This window comes from Hemitrygon akajei, chromosome 10, assembly GCF_048418815.1.
Source record: "Hemitrygon akajei chromosome 10, sHemAka1.3, whole genome shotgun sequence".
Classification (NCBI taxonomy): domain Eukaryota; kingdom Metazoa; phylum Chordata; class Chondrichthyes; order Myliobatiformes; family Dasyatidae; genus Hemitrygon; species Hemitrygon akajei.
Genome location: NC_133133.1, coordinates 39,314,423 through 39,339,598, shown reverse-complemented (window position 1 = coordinate 39,339,598; position 25,176 = coordinate 39,314,423). Strand labels below are relative to the sequence as shown.

At 39.6% G+C, this 25,176-nt stretch overlaps 1 protein-coding gene across 4 annotated transcripts in view; it reads left to right on the top strand.

The window, feature by feature from the left end:
• The first annotated feature begins 354 nt into the window (after nt 1–354).
• Nucleotides 355–25,176, top strand: part of arhgap20b (Rho GTPase activating protein 20b) — a 104,740-nt gene continuing 79,918 nt past the window's right edge. For 3 of the 4 annotated variants that reach the window (XM_073058062.1, XM_073058060.1, XM_073058059.1), the window contains exon 1: nt 355–1,067. Coding sequence is in view for 2 of the 4 variants with exons in the window: in XM_073058060.1 (XP_072914161.1) it covers nt 984–1,067 (84 nt within the window). In the remaining 2 variants the exon portion in view is untranslated. Of the gene's footprint in view, nt 1,101–25,176 lie in introns of all 4 variants that reach the window. The other variant, XM_073058061.1, reaches the window with a different exon arrangement.

Genomic DNA, 25,176 nt, shown 5'->3' with positions numbered 1-25,176 from the left:
TCATTCTACTCAGCAGTTTAGAACTCATTGCCACCAGTCTTCTTTCGACCTGTAGATTGTTTACTCTGATGGGTGGTTATGATTCAGATCTGGAACGGGAGCACCAGAAGCTATGTTTAAAGCACAATTAATTCGCTTCCTGCTCTCTCTTTTGCTGGCTGCCCCTGCTGCCCATTGCTCACTCAGAGGAGCAGTTTAAAATTCAAGAAAGTGGGACTGGTGTGTGCATCGGCAGATAAACCAGCTGACTGATACCAGCCAGCCAGAGTCTTGGCTTTGGCCATAGGATAGAGTCAATAGTGAAAGTGTCAATAGGCTGTTTGTCCATGGAGGACAAAGCACGGCAGCCTAATCCTGACACAACTAATGCCTTCATTTTGTCAACCTTGTACTGATAGCAAAAGCAATAGTTTGATTTTTCACCATGGAATCTTTCTGTTACGCCTTTTGCAAGCAACTCACTAAGCATAGAGCTGGGAGCTACTAAGACAACAGAGACCATGCTTCGAAAGTTTAACACTTTTGTATTCTAGCACTGTGATCAGAATGTATTAACAACTGGGATCTGATTTAATTTATTAATTCATTTCAGTGTTAAAATACAATGGGGTAAGATTGTTAATACTGAAAATCAAAAGGAACCTCTCGTCAGAGTCTCCCTGTTTAAAAGTAGCTTCTGTACTGTTAATGCAGACTGCTGTGCCTTCAGCACTAAAGGGTTACAGTAAATGAGGCACAGCTAGATGAGGATGCCCTTATTTAGTCAGTGAGGAGGAACAGCCCATGGATCAGAATAGGACTCTGCCCCAGCTCAGAGGAAAGAAAAACTGTGCAACTCTCATTCAGAGATCAAACAGCAAGTCCAGTCAGATCATTATCAGGGGATTTATGCAGACTGCGAGAGCAAATACACTGCACAAATCATTCCTCCCGTTGGACATGGGAAGCAAGAAACATGTGCAGTTAAGGATCGAGGCAGCATCATGACTCCTCAACAGAGTAACGGAGACGAGAGGAAACAAAAAGAACGTGGAAGTGAAATGTTTGGAAAATCAGAGACAGAAAAGGTTGGTTTGAAAAGATAATTCCCAGCCACAGAGGTAAACTTTCAAGAAGATCAAGGGTTAAGGTAGTTTTTTAGATAAGGAATTAAGTTAGGGTTTGATGTAGCATGAATCTTTATCCTTTATATATTTATATATCCCATGAAATATTCTTTTTAATATAAATGATGTAGAGTGTCAGTTTTAAGAAGCTAAACTGCTACAGTTCTCTATCAACAGCAAGTTACGGGTAAATTGAGATGCAGGAAGAACCCGTTTGAATTTTTTGGACAGTACTTTTAATATGTTCAGTCAGGTTAAACTAATGAAATTACAGGAAAATAAATGGTAATAATGAATATTTTATGAACTATTTCCAGTGTGACGATAGTACTGAAACTTTTCCAATGCTCAACTCATTGATAATTTACTGGTAACTTCATTAGTCTACAAACCATTTGTATATTAATCAGTTAATGTGGTTAACCCACTGTTGACTTATGGACTGTTTTATTAGTGTGGCTGACCCATGAGTAACTTATGGTATTCATTATTTTAAACCGCATTTGCAAACATCCTCTGTGGCATTTCATTCTGCAGAGAGCAGTTTACTGTAGTTACTGTTGCTGTATATTGTTCACTACTGTATTTGCAGTATATATTTCATGAATAATTTTATCATCGGGTGTGGGAAAAGGGGTCCAGTTATGCTCAGGAAACCTTCCCAGAATCTTTGGGATCTTTGTGGGGAGAACGTGAAACCATCTATTGGTCCATTTGTTTCAGTTTACAACTTTCCTGGTCTTAATCCTACAGTCAAGTTGAAAACGTTGCTCAAAAATTTGCTTTTGGTACTTTAAGCTTGCTTTTGATGTGCGGAGGAACAGCAAATATTTGATGATCTTGTGCTGGAAAAGTCAAAGGCCCAGGTATTGTGCACAAGTTGAATGGTTTTGTGGAACGTCAAAACTTTGGACAATCTACCTCGTTACGACCTTACACCTTATTGTCTACCTGCATTGCACTTTGTCTGTAACTGCCAAGAAAGTTCACCAGCCCCTCTAATTTCTCAGGAGGCTAAAGAAATTAGATGTGCCGTCTTTGACCCTCACCAGTTTTTAACAATGCATCATCGAAAGCATCCTTACCAGATACATTGTGGCTTGGTATGGCAAATGCTTTGCCTGTGACTGCGAGAAACTGCAGAGAGTTGTGGAAACAGCTCAGCACATCACAGAAGCCGTGGATTCTATTTAAGCTTCTCACTACCTCAGTAAATCAGCCAGCATAATCAGAGACCCCACTCATTCCAGATATTCTCCGTTCTCCCCCTGCACAAGCCCCCATCAGGCAGAAGATACAGCAGCCTGAAAGCACACATCACCAGGCTGAAGGACAGCTTATTTCCCACTGTTTTAAGACTATCGCACGATTCCTGATTCCCTGTACAATAAGATGGAGTTTTGGCCTCACGATCTACCTTGTTCTGCCCTTGCAGTTTATTACCCCACTGCCTTGCACTTCCTCTGTAACTGCATTGTGTATTCTGTTATTCTTTTACCTTCCACTACCTCAATGCACTGCTGTAATGAATACATGTATCTGTGTGAATGGTAAGCAAGAGAAGTTTTTCACTGTACCTCGAACATGTGACTATAATAAACCATTTTACCAATTAATTTACTAAATTATCAGTCTGCCATTATGAAGAACACAAAGAGAACCAAGTACTGTATTTTCAGTAAGGGTGCGTTGATTGAGTGTGCTGTGAGAGAAAAGGCCCCAGGTGGTTCTGGAATGAGTAGGGGATTGTTGGGGGGGGGGGGGGTGTGATGTTCAGGCTGTGGATCAATGAGTAGTGAACAGTTGGGATCAGATGGTGACTTATAAGGAAATCAAGTTGGACCAGGAAATTGGTGGAAGGATCATTCTGGAATATTGGTGGAGAGGTTTGTGGGGGTTAGGCATGGAGGTTGGTGAGTGGAGGAATCTAGTGAGGTGGTTGATGGAAAGATTGAGTCTGGAGGCTGTTGAGAGATCAGCCATAGAGACTCATACGAGTATCAGGCTGGGAAGTGGCTAGTGAGGTCAGTTGATGCTTGGAGGTTACTGGAGTGAACAGATCAGTTTGGGAGGTGACCCAACTGGGAGTTTTGTGGGGAGCTCACCCTGGGAGATTGGCGGGGAGACTAGGCCAATGATTGGGTAAACTGGAAAGGTGGGAAGGGATTACAGTTGTGCTGCTAATGCCTGAGGACTGGGGGTTATCAGGGATTAGGAAAGGTTTCAGAACTGAGGACTAGGTCATAGAAGTTGTTACCCTGGAGTGGTAGGAGTATGAAGAAGAGTATAAACAGTCCAAGCAGCACTGGACTCATGGGCTGTGACCTGCTCAGTCTTGTACGGAGCACTAAAGTAGATTGCACAATGCTTGTAAAGCCCTATTTCCTCAAGTGTTGCCCTTGCCATCTGCAGGCTTTACAGTGACAGGGAAGAATTTCCTTGTGCCTTGCTCCCTACTGAATACTACTGTGCATTGTTGGGCTTCTCCATGCAGGAATGCAACAGATTGATGAAGAAGCCAGAACATACTTGGTCTTCAAATTCCTTTGGTCTTAAATTTTCACCCAAACTACAAGACTTTGTCAATGTTATAAGAGGCACCTGAGACTATTGTTCACTACGTGAGGAGGTTGATTCTAAAAATTCAGAACCAACCTCCTCACATAGTGAACAATAGTCTCAAGTTTTACATTCTCTCTGCATTGTGTGCCATACATAACTCTTAGTTACTGGCTTTGAGATTCAGTACAAGCTACAAACACACAATCCAGCATGTTATTGATGAAATATCACAGTGTTATACCTCTGGATAAACTTTTATCTTAGATGAGCTGCAAACCCAAGGGCCTGTCTGCTTTGTTAGGAAGAACCCACAAAATATCAATAGATCAGAATTCTTGACCATTAATCGCATTGATGTATCCAGAGTCATATTGAACATGTTGCACTTGTTTAAAAATAACTTCAAAAGAAAGCAATTACTTAGATGTCAATGCTTTAGTGTCTATGGAGAGCGAAGGAAACTCATCATTGTAAGCTTTCATAAGCCTTTACTTTTGTTATCCTGAGTGGGGGTTAAGCAGATTGAAAACACTCCATGTTCACAGTTGGGATGAGGTTTTGGCACTGGTGTGCAATGTCCTTTCTCCTGCAAACATAGCAATGTTCACTTCCTCCAAAAAGGTCTTTGTCTCGTCTGTCAACGATCATTGTCCCCAAAGCATTGTACGACATCCAGGTGGTCTTCTGCAAACTTGAGATGTGGAACAATTTTTTTTGAGAGCAGTGATTTCCTCTGTGGTGTCCACCGTTCTTGTTCCGTGTTTTTCTTACAGTGGAACATGAACAGAGACTTTAGCAAGTTCTAGAGATTTCTGAAGGTCTTTTGCTGTGACTCTTGGGTTCTTTTTCACCTCCTTCAGCATTGCACATCATGCTCTTGGGGTGATCTTTGCAGGATACCCACTCCTAGGGAGAGTAGCAACAGAATTTCCTCCACTTGTAGACAATTTCTCTTACCGTGAATGGATGAACATTCAGGTCTTTAGAAATGCTTTTGCAGTCTTTTTCTGCTTCATGCATCTCTACAACTCTTCTTCTAAAGTCCTCTGAAAGTTGTTTTGATTGAGGCATGGTGCACATAAACAGATCTTTCTTGAGAAGAGTAGGCTCTGTCAGTAACCTGACTTTATGTGTCTTTTTTATAGGGCAGGGCACCTCTAGAACCCACACCTCCAATCTCTTCTCACTGATGGAACACTTGACTCCAAATAGCTTTTGTAGAAAGCATTACCCCAGAAGTTTACATACATTTTCCAAAAAAAACCCATCTAATATTGGATCATTTTTCTCAATAAATGGATGAACAAGTATAATGTATTTCTGTGTTATTTATTTAATTGAGTTCTGGTTTATCCACTTTTAGGATTTACGTAAAGATTAGATCACATTTTCAGTCATATTTATGCATAAATAGAGAAAATTCTGCAGAGTTCACAAACTTTCTCGCACCACTGTACAAAAGACAAATTGTCATTTAAGGAGGCATTGGAGATCCCTGTTTGCTTGGGGACTGAATATAGCAATAACTGGTACGTATGTGAAAGAAGAATGATTGGATACTTAGGCAACTTTCATGTCTTCAGGATTTCATCAAGTGCTTCAGGCATAATCGATTATATTTGAAATGTAATCATTGCTGAAGTATAAGCAAACACATCAACCAAATTGCAAATAATAATGTAGCAACAGGTTGATCTTACATAACCTGTTCTTGTAGTGCTGGTATTGGATAGGAGAGCAGATGAACTACTATTTGAATACTAACATGGAATCTTTTATACCAACTTAAACTGGCAGATGGTGCCTCAATTTAATATATCATTGGAAAGACTGATTTTGCAAATGAGTTATAAAATATTATTCAGTTATATTATCAGAATTAAAAGTAATAACTTGAGATAGGATTCCTTCTAAGCCACGTGTATTAATGCCAAAAACTAATAGATTGTGTGGGCAGATTATTTGTGAACGTGAAATAATTCACTGTTAATTGATTAATGCAAAGAAATCTTTTTTATTTGTTGTAACAGCCATACCTTTTCAAACTGAACATATTTCTCAGGATGATGTTTACTTTCTTCAGAAAAGGAGATTGTATTTGTTTAACTAAACCTATCGACAACTAATGTATATTTCTAGCTATAGTTATACTATCTACTCTAACTTCATGCATGTCTATCATATATAACTGTATCCAACAAGGGATTCTTCTAAACAGTGCAAAAATGCTTTACATGCATTTGCTATGGTGAAAGATTGTTCAGTGGCAAATACTTGTAAAAATAAAGAGCATAAGCACGTTTGGAGCTTGAATTTAAATTAAACCAATGGCGAAATAATGGCTATATCATCTTTTGGGATCCAACTTAAATTCTAGCCTAAATGATGAAATAAAGGATAATTTTTCCCCACTAGTTTGCTGTAGGTATCTTAAATGAATTAAATTTGAACAGCGTCAATTCAGTTCCCTGTGGACATAGTATACCAGTTCTAAAAAAAACATTCAGCAGTCCTAAAGAGCTGCCAAAGACTGATTTCTGTCAGGATGAAAAAACATTACAGAAGGGACATTCCTTTGAAGTTGTGACTAAGACACAATCAACAGAACACTTAGTCCAAAGCAATCTCTGCAACACTTAGAGAAAGTGTTTAATACTGGCCCAGGGTGCCGGACATGGAAAGAACAAAGCAAAGAAACCTGTTCTCCGACCTCACTGAAAACATCACTGAACACCTCATGCAGTCAGTGCAGTGACCTTCATTAAACAGGAGAAAGGGTCCTATTTCTCTCTAATAGAATCTTTCACCCTGCTAAGAAAGAAAGTAGTCACAACCATACTGTAGATATACTTGTAGCTCCAGGTTTGAGTCTGAATGTTTGGAAAAAGAAATGTATAAAAACACATTTAAATTTCACGTTCATCATTACAATCTAAGAATAGTAGCCAAGTTGGTGTACCTTAGTAAATAGATTCTTTGCTTGTTAAAGCTGTCATGACTTAATAAGCCTACTGATGGGAATAGCCCTTCAATTTTGCTCATAAGTAGTTAACATTTTCAGCAATTGGAGAGATGGAAAAATCAATTTGCAAAGGTCATAGGAGCATTGCTAAAATTGATATTACATTTGCTTGTTTGGAAATGTAATATGTGGGCTAGATCCAATATGTACAATTGTACCAAATCCAATATTTATCTTATAATTTTACAATTGAGGCACATCTGCAATTAAAGTGTCAGTGACTATAGCTGTGTTTAGATGGCAATGTTTGAAATCATAGTCCTTGGATTTTGCCAAGGCTCCAGTTTTTACTGGCTGGTAAAACACTAAGTATGTTAATGATGATGTGTTTCAATTTATGTTTAATTGTCTCCTTCCAGCAACAGAACATTTTTGGAAATACTTGTAATATTTCAAAATCTTGAAATAAGATATATGATCCAGCATAGTGAATAATTGATACTCATCTATAAGTTGAAGTGAAAAAGTCCTGAATTCAATATAATGAAAATGCAATGATGAAGAAGAACAACACATACTTGGTGCACTTGGTTGAGCGATGTGAGTGGAGCACCAACACAGAGGCTGTGTACAAGAAGGGCCTCTATATCCTGGGGAGACTGATGTCCTTTGGAGTACGCAGGCCTCTCCTTCACATGTCCTACCAGTCTGTTGTCACCAGTACAATCTTCTATGCGAAGGTGTCCTGGGAAAATGACATTAACACAGTGATGCCAACAGGCTCAATAAACTGATGAGAAAGGCTGGCTCTGTCATAGGAGTCAAACTGGACACACTGATCTGTGGTAGAACAAAGGACCCTATGGAAAATCCTGGCAGTTCTGAACAATGTTTCTCACCCTCTGCATGACACCTTGGTTGAACAGAGGAGCACTTTTAGTAATAGACTAAGACAACTGCGCTGCTCCAAAGAGTAATATAGGAGGTTATTCTTATCCTTCGCCACTAGGATCTATAATGAGTTAACCTATAGCCGGAAAAGTAATGACCCCCCCTCTCCCGTTAGACCGTGGTAACTTATTCTTTAATTCTTTCTACTTTTCTTCTAATATTTAAATCTGTGGCCTTGAAATGCTATTGTGACACTGTAATTTCCCTTGGGATCAATAAAGTATCTATCATTCTATCTATCAATCTATTGCTAGTAGCATATTTGCAGTTTGGAAAGAGCCATGAGGAAAGATGTATGTCACAAGAAAGACTGAGAAGGAGAGCGAACAACAGCATGTTGGATATAAAATGGCAAGTGGCTTGTCAGGCTAAGGGGCTGTAGGGACCACACCGAGGGCCAAGGTCTCAAAATAAGTTGTCGACCAATTCGGGCTGTGATGAGGACAAATTTCTTCACTCAGAGCTTGAAAACTATTTTAATTCTATCAACGATTTCTGAATACTCATTAATTGAATATACCCAAGGCTGACTCTAATCATTTTTTAACAGTAGCAGAATCAAAGGACCTGTAGACTGGAATTGCAATGCAAGATCAGTCATTATCTTAATACGTGACATAACAGGATTGAAAGGTACTTTTGCTTTTATAATTACATTCTTCTTGTTCATGTACGAGAAGCTTTCGAGCATGAAGGAAAATCATAAATGACTTTGAAATCTAGCAGTTGTTATGCAGTCAAACATTATAGTGATGATCAAGAAAGGCCATGTCATTTAATAGTCACTTTACCTGAGGGAGATAATAAGGCAGAATCCTCTGCTCTTCAAGTAGCACAATGAAATGTTTAACTTGATCTACCAAATCAGCTTATAGTTTTGTGGTTAAGTGACTGGGGATTTTTCAAGACAACTTGACTTGGCTCACAATTGCTCAGAGGTAGCACAAACTAAACAAAACCATGAATGTGTACAAGATATGATTGTCACTGCCACTGTTGCTGTCACTTCAAGCCTGGATGTGAAAAGTGTTCAATGTTATTGTTATTTGTTTATTTTTTAATTATTTATTGAGCAAGTCCAATATTTATAGTCCATCCCTAACTTGCCTTGAGAAAGTAGTGGCAAGTCCCCTTCTAAACCACAGTACCATTGCTGGTGAAGGCACTTCCACAATGCTGTTTGATAGGGACTTCCATTGCTGGTGAAGGCACTTCCACAATGCTGTTTGATAGAGACTTCCATTGCTGGTGAAGGCACTTCCACAATGCTGTTTGATAGGGACTTCCATTGCTGGTGAAGGCACTTCCACAATGCTGTTTGATAGGGACTTCCATTGCTGGTGGAGGCACTTCCACAATGCTGTTTGATAGGGACTTCCACTGCTGGTGAAGGCACTTCCACAATGCTGTTTGATAGGGACTTCCACTGCTGGTGAAGGCAATTCCACAATGCTGTTTGATAGAGACTTCCACTGCTGGTGAAGGTACTTCCACAATGCTGTTTGATAGAGACTTCCACTGCTGGTGAAGGCACTTCCACAATGCTGTTTGATAGAGACTTCCATTGCTGGTGAAGGCACTTCTACAATGCTGTTTGAAAGAGACTTCCATTGCTGGTGAAGGCACTTCTACAATGCTGTTTGAAAGAGACTTCCACTGCTGGTGAAGGCACTTTTACAATGCTGTTTGATAGGGACTTCCATTGCTGGTGAAGGTACTTCCACAATGCAGTTTGATAGGGACTTCCATTGCTGGTGGAGGCACTTCCACAATGCTGTTTGATAGGGACTTCCATTGCTGGTGAAGGCACTTCCACAATGCTGTTTGATAGGGACTTCCATTGCTGGTGAAGGCACTTCCACAATGCTGTTTGATAGGGTCTTCCATTGCTGGTGAAGGTACTTCCACAATGCTGTTTGATAGGGACTTCCATTGCTGGTGAAGGCACTTCCACAATGCTGTTTGATAGGGACTTCCACTGCTGGTGGAGGCACTTCCACAATGCTGTTTGATAGGGACTTCCATTGCTGGTGGAGGCACTTCCACAATGCTGTTTGATAGAGACTTCCATTGCTGGTGAAGGTACTTCCACAATGCTGTTTGATAGGGACTTCCACTGCTGGTGGAGGCACTTCCACAATGCTGTTTGATAGAGACTTCCATTGCTGGTGGAGGCACTTCCACAATGCTGTTTGATAGGGTCTTCCATTGCTGGTGAAGGTACTTCCACAATGCTGTTTGATAGGGACTTCCACTGCTGGTGGAGGCACTTCCACAATGCTGTTTGATAGGGACTTCCATTGCTGGTGGAGGCACTTCCACAATGCTGTTTGATAGAGACTTCCATTGCTGGTGAAGGTACTTCCACAATGCTGTTTGATAGGGACTTCCATTGCTGGTGGAGGCACTTCCACAATGCTGTTTGATAGAGACTTCCATTGCTGGTGAAGGCACTTCCACAATGCTGTTTGATAGAGACTTCCATTGCTGGTGGAGGCACTTCCACAATGCTGTTTGATAGAGACTTCCATTGCTGGTGAAGGTACTTCCACAATGCTGTTTGATAGGGACTTCCATTGCTGGTGGAGGCACTTCCACAATGCTGTTTGATAGAGACTTCCATTGCTGGTGAAGGCACTTCCACAATGCTGTTTGATAGAGACTTCCATTGCTGGTGAAGGCACTTCCACAATGCTGTTTGAAAGAGACTTCCATTGCTGGTGGAGGCACTTCCACAATGCTGTTTGATAGGGACTTAGACTCACTGACAACAAAAGTCCTTCAGCATATTTCCAAGTCAGGGTGGTGCACAACTTTGAGGAAACAGCAGGCCATGGATTTCCCATGCACCTTCTACATTGTTCTTGGTGTACAGTTCAAGGTTTGGGAGTCTTGATGAATAACTACATTGCATTTTGTAGCTGGAACACATCACAATCTAGGTTTCCCAGCAGTGGACAGTATGAATATTTGGGGTGTAGGATTGGGAGTCGATCAAGGGGCATGGTTTGTCCTCAATTACATTGAGTTGAAACTGCATTTGTTTAGGCATGTAGCGTGTAGTCCTTCACACTTCCAACTCGTGGATGGTGGAAAGTCTTCTCAGCTTCTGGAGCTGAGTCACTCACCACAGGGTATCCACCCGGTATGTATCTAGTTTCTCCAATTGGTTGTATGTCAATAATAATCCACAAGGCATTGATGATCAGGGACTTGGTAATGGGAATACCATTGAATGCAAAGGGTGGGCTTTCAGATTTCCTTTTATTTCATTGACCTGAATGTCATTTGCCTGAATGTTATCTCAGTCTTTCTGAATGCATTATTCATTTCCTGAGCAGTTACAAATGGACTTGAACGCGGTGCAGCCATTAGCAAACATTGTTACATCCTACCTTGTAAAGGTAGGATGATCACAGATGGATGTTAGCCCTTGAATATTGTCCTGGTGAACACCTGCAGTGATGTCCTGATGCTGGGATAATTTTCCTTTGTGCGAGTTCTAGTTCAACCATCAGAATGTTTCTCCTTCGATGTCTGTGGACTTCAGTTTTACCAGGGTGCCCTGCTGTCATAGTCAGGGGCCTTGAAGGCAAGGGCAGTGACTCTCAACTCATCTCTGAAATTCAGCTCGTTGGTCCATTAGTCAATGATGATACAAGTGAACCATTCCTGGCATTGAAGTCCCTGCCCAGAGTATCCGTGCTCTTGCTACTTCCCATGTCATTCAACAGGGAGGAATACTTATTAGTTAACTGAGAGAGGACAGTGATAATCAGGGACCTTATCTATTTCCCATCATTAATTGTCCACCACTAATACCGTTGTGAAAATGGTGGTGAGCCACCTTTCCCCATCCAACATCCTAAACGTCGAGGCTATGGGGTTTGAAGCCAAGTAATCTTAGAACTACTACTTCGCCCATAGCATTAGACGGCCAGCTCTGCCAGAGTGACAGGATATACTCAGGGGCTGTGACGGTGAAGTCCAGCACATTCTCTGTATGAACACATCAAGCTTTAGTTTGGATAGTCTGTGGGAAACTTCTCTGATCTAGACACCAGTCCTCATCTGTTTGTGGGGAGAATTTTGCCAGGTCTTCTGGACTGGGAGCAACTATACAATGCCTACATTCAGTGTCAGATGAATCCTTTGCCCTTTTATTTAATGTGGCTCTTAGTAATGTCTTACTGGTCAACCACACTACCCGGGGTAGGGAGCTTCAGTCGGACTCATCCTTGAAATGCAATAGTGGGTCATATAGGTTTTACTGCAATTGATTTGCTTTGTGGATTAGAGTAGTTATGAGAATGTAAGCAAAGATGATTCTAAATTAAAACATTACAGTTAAATTCCACAGACACAAGGCTGGATTTTGTGCTCATATTCTGGATTATTAGGTCAGGGACCATGTTATATATGCAGCTATTAGTTTACTGAACCATTACCATATTCATGGTATGTCAGAAGAATAGAGTGTGTACAGGCACTATTATTGGAAAAGAGCAGTGTGCATAAAGTTATATCGAATACCAGCTGTACATAGTGAATGAGTTAACAATGGCCATTACTGGAAAAATATTAACATAATCTTTTTATTAATGTGTTGGATTTGATTTTTGAGTCTGGAAAATGTTTGGTAAAATATTGTTGCTCTAAATCAAAGCTCATCAAATCATTGTTTTCTCAGTTTTGTGCCAAGGGAGGGACAAATGGTTTCATTGTAATAACACTGAATTCTAGAGTGAGTGGTGAGAACAGATGGGATGAATCATTTATTTAAACATGCCTTTCCTTCTCTGGGAGTACTAGTTGGTACAGTGGGTCAAAGCACTGTTCGACACAGAGTTGTGCTGATAGCTAGGGGAATGGCTACTCATGTGAAACCCAGATTTTGTTGTGGTTTTGCAAGGGGATGGGGCTGAAAGTTTCTGTTTCCTTAGACAGCAGCTCTCAGAACCTATAACAGTTCTTTTGAAGGAGCATAATCGCCTCTTTTGTGTAAGGTGTCAGTGGTGAGATTATTATGCAGCTACCACCACTGGCTGCCAAATCATTTCTATACATTGTAAATAAAAACTGAAATATATTCAACATTTCATTTAGATATCATCTGTGACATCAATCCCAGCTCTGTGCAAAAACAAAGCTATTTTGAAGTATGTGCTTTTAAACATATTAATTAAAAATGATGAGGGGGATAGATAGTCACTTTTCCCAAGAAAAGGGAATCAAAAACTAAATGGTTTAAGGTGGGGGTGGGGGACCTGAGGGACAACTTCTTCATGCAGAAGGTGGTGCCTATATGGAATGAGTTTTCAGGGGAAGTGCTTGAGGCAGATACATTAACGACACTTAAAAAAAACATTTGGGCAGGTACATGGATGGGAAAGGTTTAGATGGATATCAGCCAATTGCAGGGAAATGGGATTAGTCTAGATGGGTATCTTGATTGGCCAACTGACTGGGGCCAAAGGGCTTGTTTTCATGCTGTATTACTCTATGGCTCGATCTTCATTTATTAAAAGCTTAAAAAGTTGAAATTTTAATAGGTAGAAACTCTGTGTGCTAAAAGACTAGAAAATCCAGATTTCATTTCTTGGCTTGGTTGAATTCACATGTAAAAACAGTTGGGATCCTAGAGTGGGCATCAATACATTGGGACCAGTTTGAGGGAAGATAGCAGAACTAAGAAAGATCACATTCTTAATTAATGTCGACACTTTCCTAGTGGAAGCCACTGATCAAGGATTAGTGCTGGTAATACCTGTGGATTTTCCAGGGCCTCGAGACCAACTGTAACATCCCAGTCTGAATGTCTAAATCATCTAATTCAAAACAGACCAGGAATTAAACTTGCTACCCAGCTGGTCTGCTTGGCTCAGTGCAACATGAGTTATGTTTTACTTCTTTGACATTAATGTGCTTCACTACATCGGCATTGTTATGTGGAATGGAAAGATAAACTTGCTTTTGTAACTAATCATATGGTAAATTAAATGTTTTTGCTGAGGCATCTGAAGCTATGGAACTGTTGCAGGAAAAGGACACGTTGGAAAGTTGTTCTAGTTTGTCAGCATTACGATAGCCCTGTGATCAGTCCAAAGGTTCCTTTACCAGAAAATTTATATTGTAAGGTGCAGGGGAAAGCTATGAGGAATTGGGGAATGGGGTACTCAAGGGAAGTGTGAATCTTGATATACAAAATATGGAACATTTCTTTATTAATATTCACCACAATCAAACGTATCAATTGAACCATATCCACCATTATTATTCCTTGTTCTTTTCAGAGAGTAGATGAGTTAACAGTTGAATTGGTCCAAATAAGTTGTCATCACATTTTGTAAGGTGATGGTCTGACAAGGTTCTCTCTGCTGATGATCAGTTGCTTAAAAATATGCATGGATAGGCATCAGTTAAGGATAGGATCAAGCTCATTCTTGAAGCACTCCATGTTCCAAAAACCTTGTTAGAACTTGTTTCGGCTCTTGCATGAGGCCCTTGGGAGAGAAACCACGGAAACGTTACTGCTTACTGAAATGATAGCCAGGTTTAAGTGAATCCATTCAGAGAGACAGAGAAAGAGGATGCTGGAATCAGGTTTTTATTAGAAGGGCTCTGACCTATTTGACATGTTTATATTTCTGTTGACAAATTAAAATGAGTAAATCAATTTACCTTGCTTGCTCTTGCTCTGTTTGTGTATCTGGCCCTTTAAATGTTAGCAGGGAACCCAGTTTCTTTCCTTAGCTCCTCTGGCAGGAAGTGCTAATAAATTTGCCCCATTCACCTGATGGCTGGGTAGAGCATATTCCCTCTGCTGCAATATTTTTTTTAAAGGTCAAACATTCTCCATGCTGAAAGAATATGCAAGACATTATGCTACTTATGCATTAAAAAGATTGTGAAAAATAAGCATTGAAATGCTATGGTATTGCAAGTGACATATCCACATTTTGTTATTTAATTTATAGAAAGGTCTTTCAAAGTGCCAAAGCTTCTAAAGATACTTTGATGTTCAGTGGCAATAATAATTTCTTCTCTTAAAGAAAACTTAATTCTAATTGGTTGATTAATCCCAAGAGCAGCTTTTAACGGTCATGGTTCAGGAAGTGCAAAGCTTCTGATGTGGTAGCTCTTCAGTTGAATTTTTGATGTCGGTATAAATTTAAATACACTTTATAAAATGCACTGCTGTCTTTCTAATCATTAGTCAGTTCTTCCAATGGGTACCCCAGTGATCCAGGTTCTATTCTCAGTCTGTGCTGAGTTTACTGATCTCATTTAGGGTGGAAAATGTGAGAAATTAGCTCAATCTCTGGTTTAGAGCTGGTTGATATTCATGAGTGGCATATAGTGTCTTCCCAATCTCCCCGACCCCTCAACTCATGACTCTGTTGAGTAGGGACGAGATTTCCTCTGATTGTGAAATAGCCAGCTAGCAATTTCTATCCAAATTTGTAAAGGAAGGAAGAGTAAACTATTACGAAGTGAGTTGTACTTTTGGAACTGTACCCAGGAATGTTATAATGCACAGAGAAATGCACAGCTCTAAAGAAAATAATTTCTGCTCTAGATATCTTAACTGTTAACATGTGATAACCGATGAACTTCCATGTGCTGGTTTAAGGCCACTTTCCATTTTCCGGTGGTCATCAGCACATCTGCTGGTCCCTTATTTGTTAGTTCCTGGCTACTGGCCAGCTCTGGAATGTTGCTGGAACTGGGAGTTGTGGGGAGATAGAGGTACAAGGAAGGTGATAAATAAGAAAGATGAAGAAGGGCAGAAAAAGAAAAGACAGAGAGGAGAACAAAGTTTTAATCAGATAAAAACAAATAAATATAAATAGAAATAAAAAGTTTCTTATGATCCTTTATAGCAAGAACTTTTCAATGAAGTCACTGTTCATAATTGTGGCTTTCAGCAATATTAATCAAGACTGTTGGAACTTAGGGAGAAACATGATTTCACTTGTAATTGTAACCTATTTTTAATGTTTACTATGTGATTGACATCTTTCTTTATGTCTGTCTTTCTCACTCTGCTTGAACCTCAATCTCTCTCTCTCTCTCTCTCACACTCACTCACTCTCACTTTCTTCCACTTACCATGTGTTTACTATATGCTGAACTACTATTCACTTTTAATGAATTAATAACTGCAGCCACCGTAGGAAGACGGACACTAAGGTTCAGTATCAAAGTTAGAACTCTTGACACCAGTGCATTGGTCAAGGCAGGCGGTAGGTGGTGGTGAGAGTCCCTTCCCTGGAGAATTCCTGTTTCTTTCCTAACTTTCATGTCACTATTGGCCAGTGGTGTACGAGTTTAAATCAACGTTTCCACAGTCACTGGAATGTGAAATCTAAGCTCACTGCTGAGAGAAGTAGATGCTGCGATGCTTCTTTTGGTGAGATGATAAACAAAAGGTCTGAGAGAAATTTAAGATATCATGATTTTTTTGAAGAAGGCAGTCATTTGTCCTTGATGCCCTGTATGATTTTTATCTCTGAATCAACAACCGAAACAGAAGTTCCACAATTGTTTGTAAAACCTTATAGTGTGTATTACAATAGAGGCTACATTTTAAAAAAATAGTAAATAGGCACATACTTCTTTAGGATATATTGAGATTATGAAAGGTCCTAAATAAATAAAAGTATTTCTTTCTTTTCCGCCCCACACATGTCCAACGACAATAAGGTAGAATTACAGGATCACCTGATACTCCAACAAATAAATTAGCCACAATGAAACGGTGGAGCAGACTTGATGGGCCAAATGGCCTATTCCTTCTCCAATGTCTTATAGACATAGACACATAATACATAAAAAAACTGGGAAACTTTGTCTAAGAAATTATGTAAAATCTTTTCCGTTCTTAAGGGGGGAAAATTAAAAGCTGTTCTAACTCAGCTGCTGTTTTTTAAAAATACTCCTGGGTTATTGGGATCAGGACACACATAGGTTGAAGGGCTGGAGAGGAGGAGGCAGGAGAATGTGAAACATGCAGGGCAACCACTCCCAAACAGAACTGGCACGGCACTCTCATTGACCTGGATCAGTGTAGATTGTGGATGATCGAAGTCCCAAACAATTTGCTTCCCCAGTTAATTCCCCAGTCTCCCCTTGCTTTCTTTCACCCTGGATGGTGTACTGTGACATGGACCTTGACAGTTCATCCTGCCTTCTGAACTGAGAGCAATAATCTATGATTCCACCTGAGCTCGTTATTGCAGGGAAAACCGAACTTGATTGGGTCGATTTCAGCATTTACTACCAATGGCAAATTGATGAAAATGAAAAGGTGAAACAGGCAGGTTGTTTAACAGACAATTCATTGGCTGCTATCAGATTTCAGATCTGCAGTATATGCATCTAGATATCAGAAGGTTAGATATGCCTGTCTCCTTCCATGAATATATAAGTAAGGATTTTAAAAATGATAAACATATCCCAAGAAGTAACTTCTATGTCACAATAAATGTGTAATTATTTCACCATACAGATTAAAATCACTAGAGTATAGCTGAACTCTAAATGGATATGAGCCAATTTCTCATAGTTTAAACATACATTTTTTAAATCAAGTTCACATTGGCACAAAAGTAAAACCCTGAAAAGTGCCCTGTTTTAGAGTGAAAATTCTTATTATTGTTCATTTTCATTTACCTTCCCTCATCGGACATATTATTTTCTGTTGCTAAGTTAACATTTATAAAAATTGGCAAGACTCTTCTAAAATACATGATATGTGAATCGGTGATTAACATTCAGCAGCTGGAAATCCAGTGTATTGTGTTGGTAACCAGTTTAACTGCAGGCCTCATCATACTCAATCATACTTCTGTCTTTGAAATTAAGTGAACTCCTGACTAATTCTGTTGGCATGCAAGTAGAGAATTTTATTTATTCCCTCCTTTCTTCCTTGCCAGCAGTTAGCAAAGGGGCATTTTATATACTTAAATAGGCTGGTCGATTTCCACCACATTAGTGGGATGAATTGTGACTGTGAGGCAGGGTAGTGGGCATTTGGAGTTGCATTATTTATCTTTCTTTAAATTTATATTTTGTAACATAAACAATCTTATTACTAAATTCCCATCTATTAATTCAGCAGTGACTATGTACTCAAGCATAAACAATGTTTTTAAGTGTAGGCACTTCAAATAAACTCAAAATGCTTCACACAATGATAGTTACTGAGCCAAAAATACCAGCACCTCACCAAAAGTAATAACATCAAGAGTCAGTAGGAATTCGCTTTTGAAAGTACACTTTGAGGGGAAAAAATGTTGGATAGAGTTCCAGCAAAGCTCCCTAGCTACTTTTATATTGTTGTCCTTGTAATTTGATTTCCAGGGATTTAGAATCTATTATTCTGCTTCCAACACTTCTACTCTTCAATCTGTTTCCCATAATGGGAAGAGGAAAATTTACAGAGGTTACTTTATTTGGTTCTGCAAGTCAATCACTGGGCCATAAAAAATAGATTAATAGATTAAGCTTTGGACAGTAACTTCTAGATACTGAATTAAAAGAACAGCCAAGCAGCTGTAGCTGAATAAGACCTTGGCTTAACAGAAAACTGAAAGGGAATCGACTCTAATGAGGTAGAATTATACTGGAGCTTCAGCCTGCATAATGTTAGGATTTGAAGCCACAATATTTTGGCCAGGAGCCCATGGCAGTGTCAAAAGAAGCAAGCTGACACCATTTCCATAAATAAGTTTAAAGAAGGCGCTTCTGTTACCTCATTTCTGTATCATAATAGAAATGCAAAACAAAAGCAGACTATCACTGGAGACTTCCAGTAAAAATATTAATTTATCTGTTATCTTTTGGGGTTCCAAAGGGCATGCTGTGAGTTTCATTTTCACTTACAGTTTTAAATTTTATGTTGCCTTTGTATTCTTCTTACATCTGAGGTAAGGTTATTGTAGTGCTTTCCTCATGAAAAATGCAAATGCAAGTGGATGAAATGGCTATCAAAGAATAATAATTGTTTTTTTAACAAGGCTGAACCCTTAGCATCTAAGCAACATACATACTATTCCTATGATTCCAACTTCAGACTTCCTGTTTCCGTTACCTCTATTGTTACAGATTAGGTACTAAGCATTACTCCCTCACCCAATCAGAATTCAGTATGGCCATATGTGGAAATATGGCACATAGATTAAAATATACACATGAGGAACACATTGTTGACCTTTATCAATGTTCATTAAAAATTGTGTTTATATTTCATCTCAGATACTTGTTTCATTTATTTTATCTTTATTTGTTTATTTTTATCCTTGAGTCATTTTTATTCTATTGTTCACCTTTGTGTCGAACTACAGATGTGGATTCCATCTTTTCAAAAGCTCGTGCTTCCTTTCCAGCTTGAATGCTGCTTCCTGTCGATTCTCGTTCCTAATCAGTTACTTCCTCAACACCATGAGAAAAATGGCAGCAGATTCACTGAGAATGAACAGTGACAGAAGTGCTCCAGTTTCCATCAAGCACTTAACCTTGTGTTTACTTGTTTTGGTTTCGAAGTCAAAAATGAAAATCTCCTGAAGGGTTGTTTATTACAGAAATAAAGCCTAAAAGAGCCAGTGGCTCTTCTTAAAATTTCTCCTGTGATTTTTATCCATCGTTATTTCCAGAGGCACGTGCAGCAAAAATATAACTGATGAGAAGGCCTGCTGCAAAGCTCTAACTTTTTATTGAAGTAGATGAGGGTGGGAATTACATAAAATGATGCAAGATGCCCATCAGAATGTAAAATGTCTCAGGTATGTAGTTTTAAAACTGACCTAATAGCTCAGGCTGACGCTAAGCTGCACACAGTGGTGATTTACTGAGAAGTAAACATCAAAGGAGATCAGAATTCATATCTTGAGAAGCAAAAGTGTAAGTGGAATAAATTCTCCAAATTTCACTCAAAATTTGTTTTTTTTTGACACAAGTTACAAGTAATATGTGCACTGAAGCCATTACTCTGTTTCTAGTACACGAAAAATGTGAACTGGAAAGATAAAGGACTGCAGGCATTGGAATCTGAAGCAAAAAAAATTGCCGTAGGAACTTGGCAGGACAGCCAACATCTGTGGAGGGAAATGGAAAATTAAAGTTTCAGGTCAAGTGCCTTCATCTGGTTTATAAGTACCCAGATGAAGGGTTTTGACCCAAAATATTGACTGCCCATTGTGCTCAAAGATTGAATTGGGTGTGCATCATAGTGGGCTGCCAACTATTGGCTCAGACTTTGCTTCCCTGCAAACTTTAGCCACATGATGAACAGCTACTGCACTTTTTCTTAATTGAAAATTTGTAGAGAAGTTTGTGAGGCTGAGCTCAGGATGGTCTGTGAGTATATGTCTGTTTAGGTTTGTTCTCTGACTGTGGCCTAGTGGGGAAAGATGGAGGAACTGATGGAGGAGTATGTGTAGAGTTGCTTGTGTGGTGAGTGACAGATTAAGAGCCTATAATATGAATAAAGGGGAGGATATCAGGCTGTGCCTTGTCAGCTGGCAGATAGAAAGAACACAGGAGCTCCAGGAAGGAAAGGCCTTGGCAGATCACAAGGATTGGCATTTGGAGAGCAGATGATTGGAGGTTCAGGACCTCTACATCAGCGAATCATTTTCCTGGTTGGTCGAGAGAACTGGAGGTGTCAAGTTCTGGAGATCAGGGCCTTAGTGGGCTGGGTTGATGGATGGTTGGTGCTGCTGAAGTGTTTGGTTTGGCAAATAGATTTAACTGATAGTTCAGCACTTCGCTGAGAAGAACAAGCTTTTCCAGACAAGCCCATTGAGAATGAGATTTACACAGGGAAGAACATCACCCACTCTCACCAAAGTAGAAGTTGTGCCAGAGCACACGTAGTGGTTCAAGCCTGAAAGAATCTGGGTGTTTTTTTTTTGGAAGTGACTTTAAATGACCTAGAAATGTGTAATACCTCACTTCATTCCAGAAATATTAGCTTTGTAATGTTGAAAAAATGAACATTATGTGATTAAGTTTGTAGATACATTAGAAATATCCCATGATTACATTTGTTAAAACAATATTGTTCTACATTAAAATCAATTGCCATCATAATTTACCTGAATGTATTGTAGCCTTCTGCATCTGCTCTCACATTTCTGCAGCATCCCGTGATATGGAGTTCTAGAGTCATAGAGGGTACAACATGGAAACTCGCTCTTCACCCCAACGAGCCTACATTGACCACCAATCACCCATCCATCACCACATTGACCCCAAATGTTATTCTCCCCATTCTCATCACCTTCCCCCAGATTTGATCGCTCACTCACGAGGGCAGTTTGCAGTGCCCATTTAACTTACAAACCCACATGCCTTTGGGAAGTGGGAGGAAACCAGACCAGCTGAAGGAAAACCATGGAGTCAAAGCGAGTACATTTAAACTCTTCACAGATAACACGCAAGATTGAAATTAATCTCAGTACTCTGGCATCATGAGATAGTGGCTATACTAGTATGGAACTGTGACTCCTGAATCTAACTAGGTAAACTAAAGCTGCTTTCTGTTTGTGCCTAGATCATAGAATGGGCCAGTGCGGGATAGGCCATTCAGCCCACAATGTTGTGCTGATCTTGATGCCAATTTACATGAAATGTTCTTCACCTGAGTATCACCCATATCCCTCCATTCCTTTCAATATTCATACACCTAAAAGCCTTTAATCTCCACCAAACTGTCTGATTCCAGGCACCTTTCATTGAATATTTAAAAGCTTGCCCTTCACATAATTTTTAAATCCCACCAACCTTCAAAAATGTTCGATGGTGTTTGACATTTCCTCCCTGGGGAAGAATTGCCTTGGGGTTCTCTTTGATCGACAAGGACATTTCACAGCCTTGCTTGGCCTTCCTAACTGCCTGCTTGAGCATGTTCTGCTATTGGTATATTCTACAAGGGCTCATGGCCTGATTCTAGTTTTTATTAAACCTCATGCAGAGTACGTTTCTCTTTTCTTCCTGATTGAATTTAGAGCTCTCAGGTCATCTAAAGTTCCCTTACCTGTCATCCTTATCCTTGCCCTTTACTAGAGCACGCCAATCCTGAGCTCTTCTCAGCTCATCTTTAAACAACTGCCACGTGGCAGATGTGGTCTTGTCTGACAGCAGCTGCTCATAATCAATGCCTCTTACCTCTGGTCACAACTTGCCCAGCCCCTACTTAATACCTTCCCACCAGATCTGGTTTTTATCCATACTCATAGCTACCGTAAAACATAATGAGGCATGGTCACTAATCCCAAAATGTTTACCCACTAGCAGGTATGTCATCATTGCCTAAAACCAGATTCAATATGCTTTCTCCTTTAGTTGGACTCCCTGCATACTGTTTCAAGAACTCCTGTTCTTGGATGCACTGAAGAAATCTTGGCCCATCAAAGTCTCTTTTATAAATATGTTAATAAAATATCGACATGGCACATGATAACGATGATGATCAATATGAGACAGACTGTCCAGCTCATTGATGAACAGTTAAATTATGCCGTAGAATTCAGCCTGTGTGAGAAGTTTCACTAAACTAGTGCTCTCTTTGGATCTTGTATTAACACACACACACACACACACACACACACACACACACACACACACACACACACACACACACACACACACACACACACACACACACACGAAAAATTGTAGTACAATATTTTGTCACAGCTCTATGCACCTGGGTTTGACCCTTACCCTGGGTATTGTCTGTGCGGAGTTTGCATGTTCTCTCCATATGGCTTCATGGGTTTGTTCCAGGTTCTTCATTGGGACTCAACTTTGCAACTGGACCCTTGACTTCCTTCCCAATCAGTAAGGATAGGCAGTTGCTCCAGTGCCAAGGTTGTTCTCAACACTGGTGCCCCACAAGGCTGTGGCCTTCAGCTCTCTGTTCTACTTCATAGTAGAGAATATCACCAGTGGTTTGTCCTGGTCTAAGCACGTTGACACCATGGCTAAGAAAGCATCTCTAGTTCCGCAGGGGTCTAAAGAAATGTGGCATACTCCCTTTGTTCCTTACCAACTTTTATAGATGCATCCTAGATAGCATCCTATCCAGATGCATCACAACTTGGTATGGCAATTGCACCATCCATGACTGTAAGAAGCTGTGGAGTGAGTGTTGTACACACCGCTCAGCACACCACAGACAGCAGCACCTACATGTTTTGCTGCCTCAGTAAAACAGCCCGCGTAAGAAAAGACCTCACAGACTCCAGATCTTTTCTCCTGTCCCATTGGGCAGAAGATAGAAAAGCCTGAAAGCACATACCACCAGGCAAGTACAGCTTCTATCCTGTTGTTAGAAGTCTATTGAATGGTTCCTGCACAATCTACCTTGTTTTGTCCTTGGACCTTACTCTCTACCTGCACTGTTCACCTCCAACTTCTCAGTAATTGTAGCAATTTATTCTACATTTTGATATTGTTTTAACTTGTACCACACTTACACACTGTTGTAATGAATTGATCTGTATGTGCTGTATGCAAGACAAGTTTTTCACTGTACCTTGGTACTTGTGACAATAATAAAGCAATTTGCCAGTCTACCTATTTACCGCATCCCATAGGAGTATTGGTAGGTTTGACTGGCTACTGTAGATTACTGCTGATGTAGATTAATGGGAAAAGAATCAAAGATATTAATGGGCATATGTCAGAGACCATAAATTGCCGTGGTACAGGAAAATAGGGAGAGTTGGAATGGGATTGCTCCTTTGGGAGACAGAGTAAATCCAATGGCTGAAAGACCTTCTTCAGCACCACAGTAAAACAGGTTAAAAGTTTATTCTAGCTTTAAAAAGAATTTTTTGAGATATATAACACAATTAAACTCCATGATTACTTCCTATCAAAGATAATTCAGGTTAAATTATAAGATAAAGTTCTAGTTTCCCTACCTCAGGAATATCACCAAAGAGCTCTTCCTTGACCATGCACTGATCATCTCGAAGCTCTGTATCAGCTTTCATCTTAGCTTTGCACGCTTCATACAACCATATGCTCCCCATCACTCTAACTGATAAATCAAAAATAACTAGGAAGATTGAAACGATTGTCTTGCATTCTCTGAAAAACTCCCAATTACTCCCCATGTATTTCTTAGAATATAGAACATTTTCCTACCATGATTGTTTACCCTCATTTTTGCAAATCTCTCTCTCTCTCTCTCTCTCTCTCTCTCTCTCTCTCCCTCTCCCCACCCCCCTGACTGAAGCTCCTTTGCAATTGGAATCCTCAGTCACATGTTTATTCCATTTCTCCAGTTGTTTACTTGCCAGTATACAACCTCCAGCTTCTATAAACTCTGATATAACATGGAAACAGAAAATGCTGGAAATACTTAGCAGCACCTATGAAAAGAGATTCAGGTCAACAAGTCTCTGCCAGAACTGGGAAAGAGCAATTACCTTTCAGTTGCAGGGAAGGTGGGGGAAGAGTATGTAGGACAAAGAAGACATCTCTGTTAGTGTTGAACCCGGGTGGTTATAGGAATCAGATGTAGAGGTCATCTGATAGATGGGTTAATGGGGGCACATTAGAGACAACTTTCAGATAGACAATGGAATGAAGTTGCATGTTGTATATTATAGTAATTCCTGCAGGATAATTCACTTCAAATCAATTTTTCCCTTTGATATCAATAACATTTTCTTATTTACACTCCTTTTTCCTTTCCCTTCACTTTTGATTTCCTCTTCTATTTTCTATCAGGCATTACAGCACAGAAACATATCTTTTGGCCCACAGCATCCACAACAACAAAAAGGAATTCATCTATACTCATCTCAGTTTTCCTCTCACCCTCCCATCGACTTCACCTCAAATCCCCTGTAATCCATCTACACTATCAACAACATACGGTGGCCTAACAAACTCCCAACCAACACATCAGAGAAAATTGTAGCATGTGGTCACAGGGAGAATTCACAAGCTCCACACAATTAACATCTAATGTCAGAATCCAGTTTGGATCACTAGAGATGAGAGACAAGTGTGCTCCTGCAACAGTTCTATTTGAATAAGATGATACTAATAATAACATAATGTAAGGATACAATTTAAAATATATAGCCAGGACAGCTGACTCTACAGATGTTATTCCAAGATATTTATAAAGTCATATACTTTTAATAGAATATTGGATTTGGTTCTGTATGCAACCACATAGAAAACTTTTTATGCATTAGAAAGCGAGAAGGCTTACCCTGGATGGAAAGTGGAATTATCAGAAAGCTATTTGAGATCTCATTCTCTGTAGAAAATACCATAAGTGAAGTTTCATCCATGTATTAAAAATAAACTCAAACAGATAAAGTAAATTGAAACTTATGTGACATGTTAAGCCCGGCATCTAGAACTGGAGTATGTAAATTTCAGTTTAGGAAGAAGTTCTTTATTTATAGAGTGATAAATGTTTTAAATAATCTACTTGACATTTTAGTAGTGCCAATACAGTAATATAGTTGAACGTTGCTTGGAAGATTTTGGGTATTGGAATTATGAATTTTAATAGACTGACTAACCCTTCTGTTCCTTGAATTTAAATGCTGATTTCTT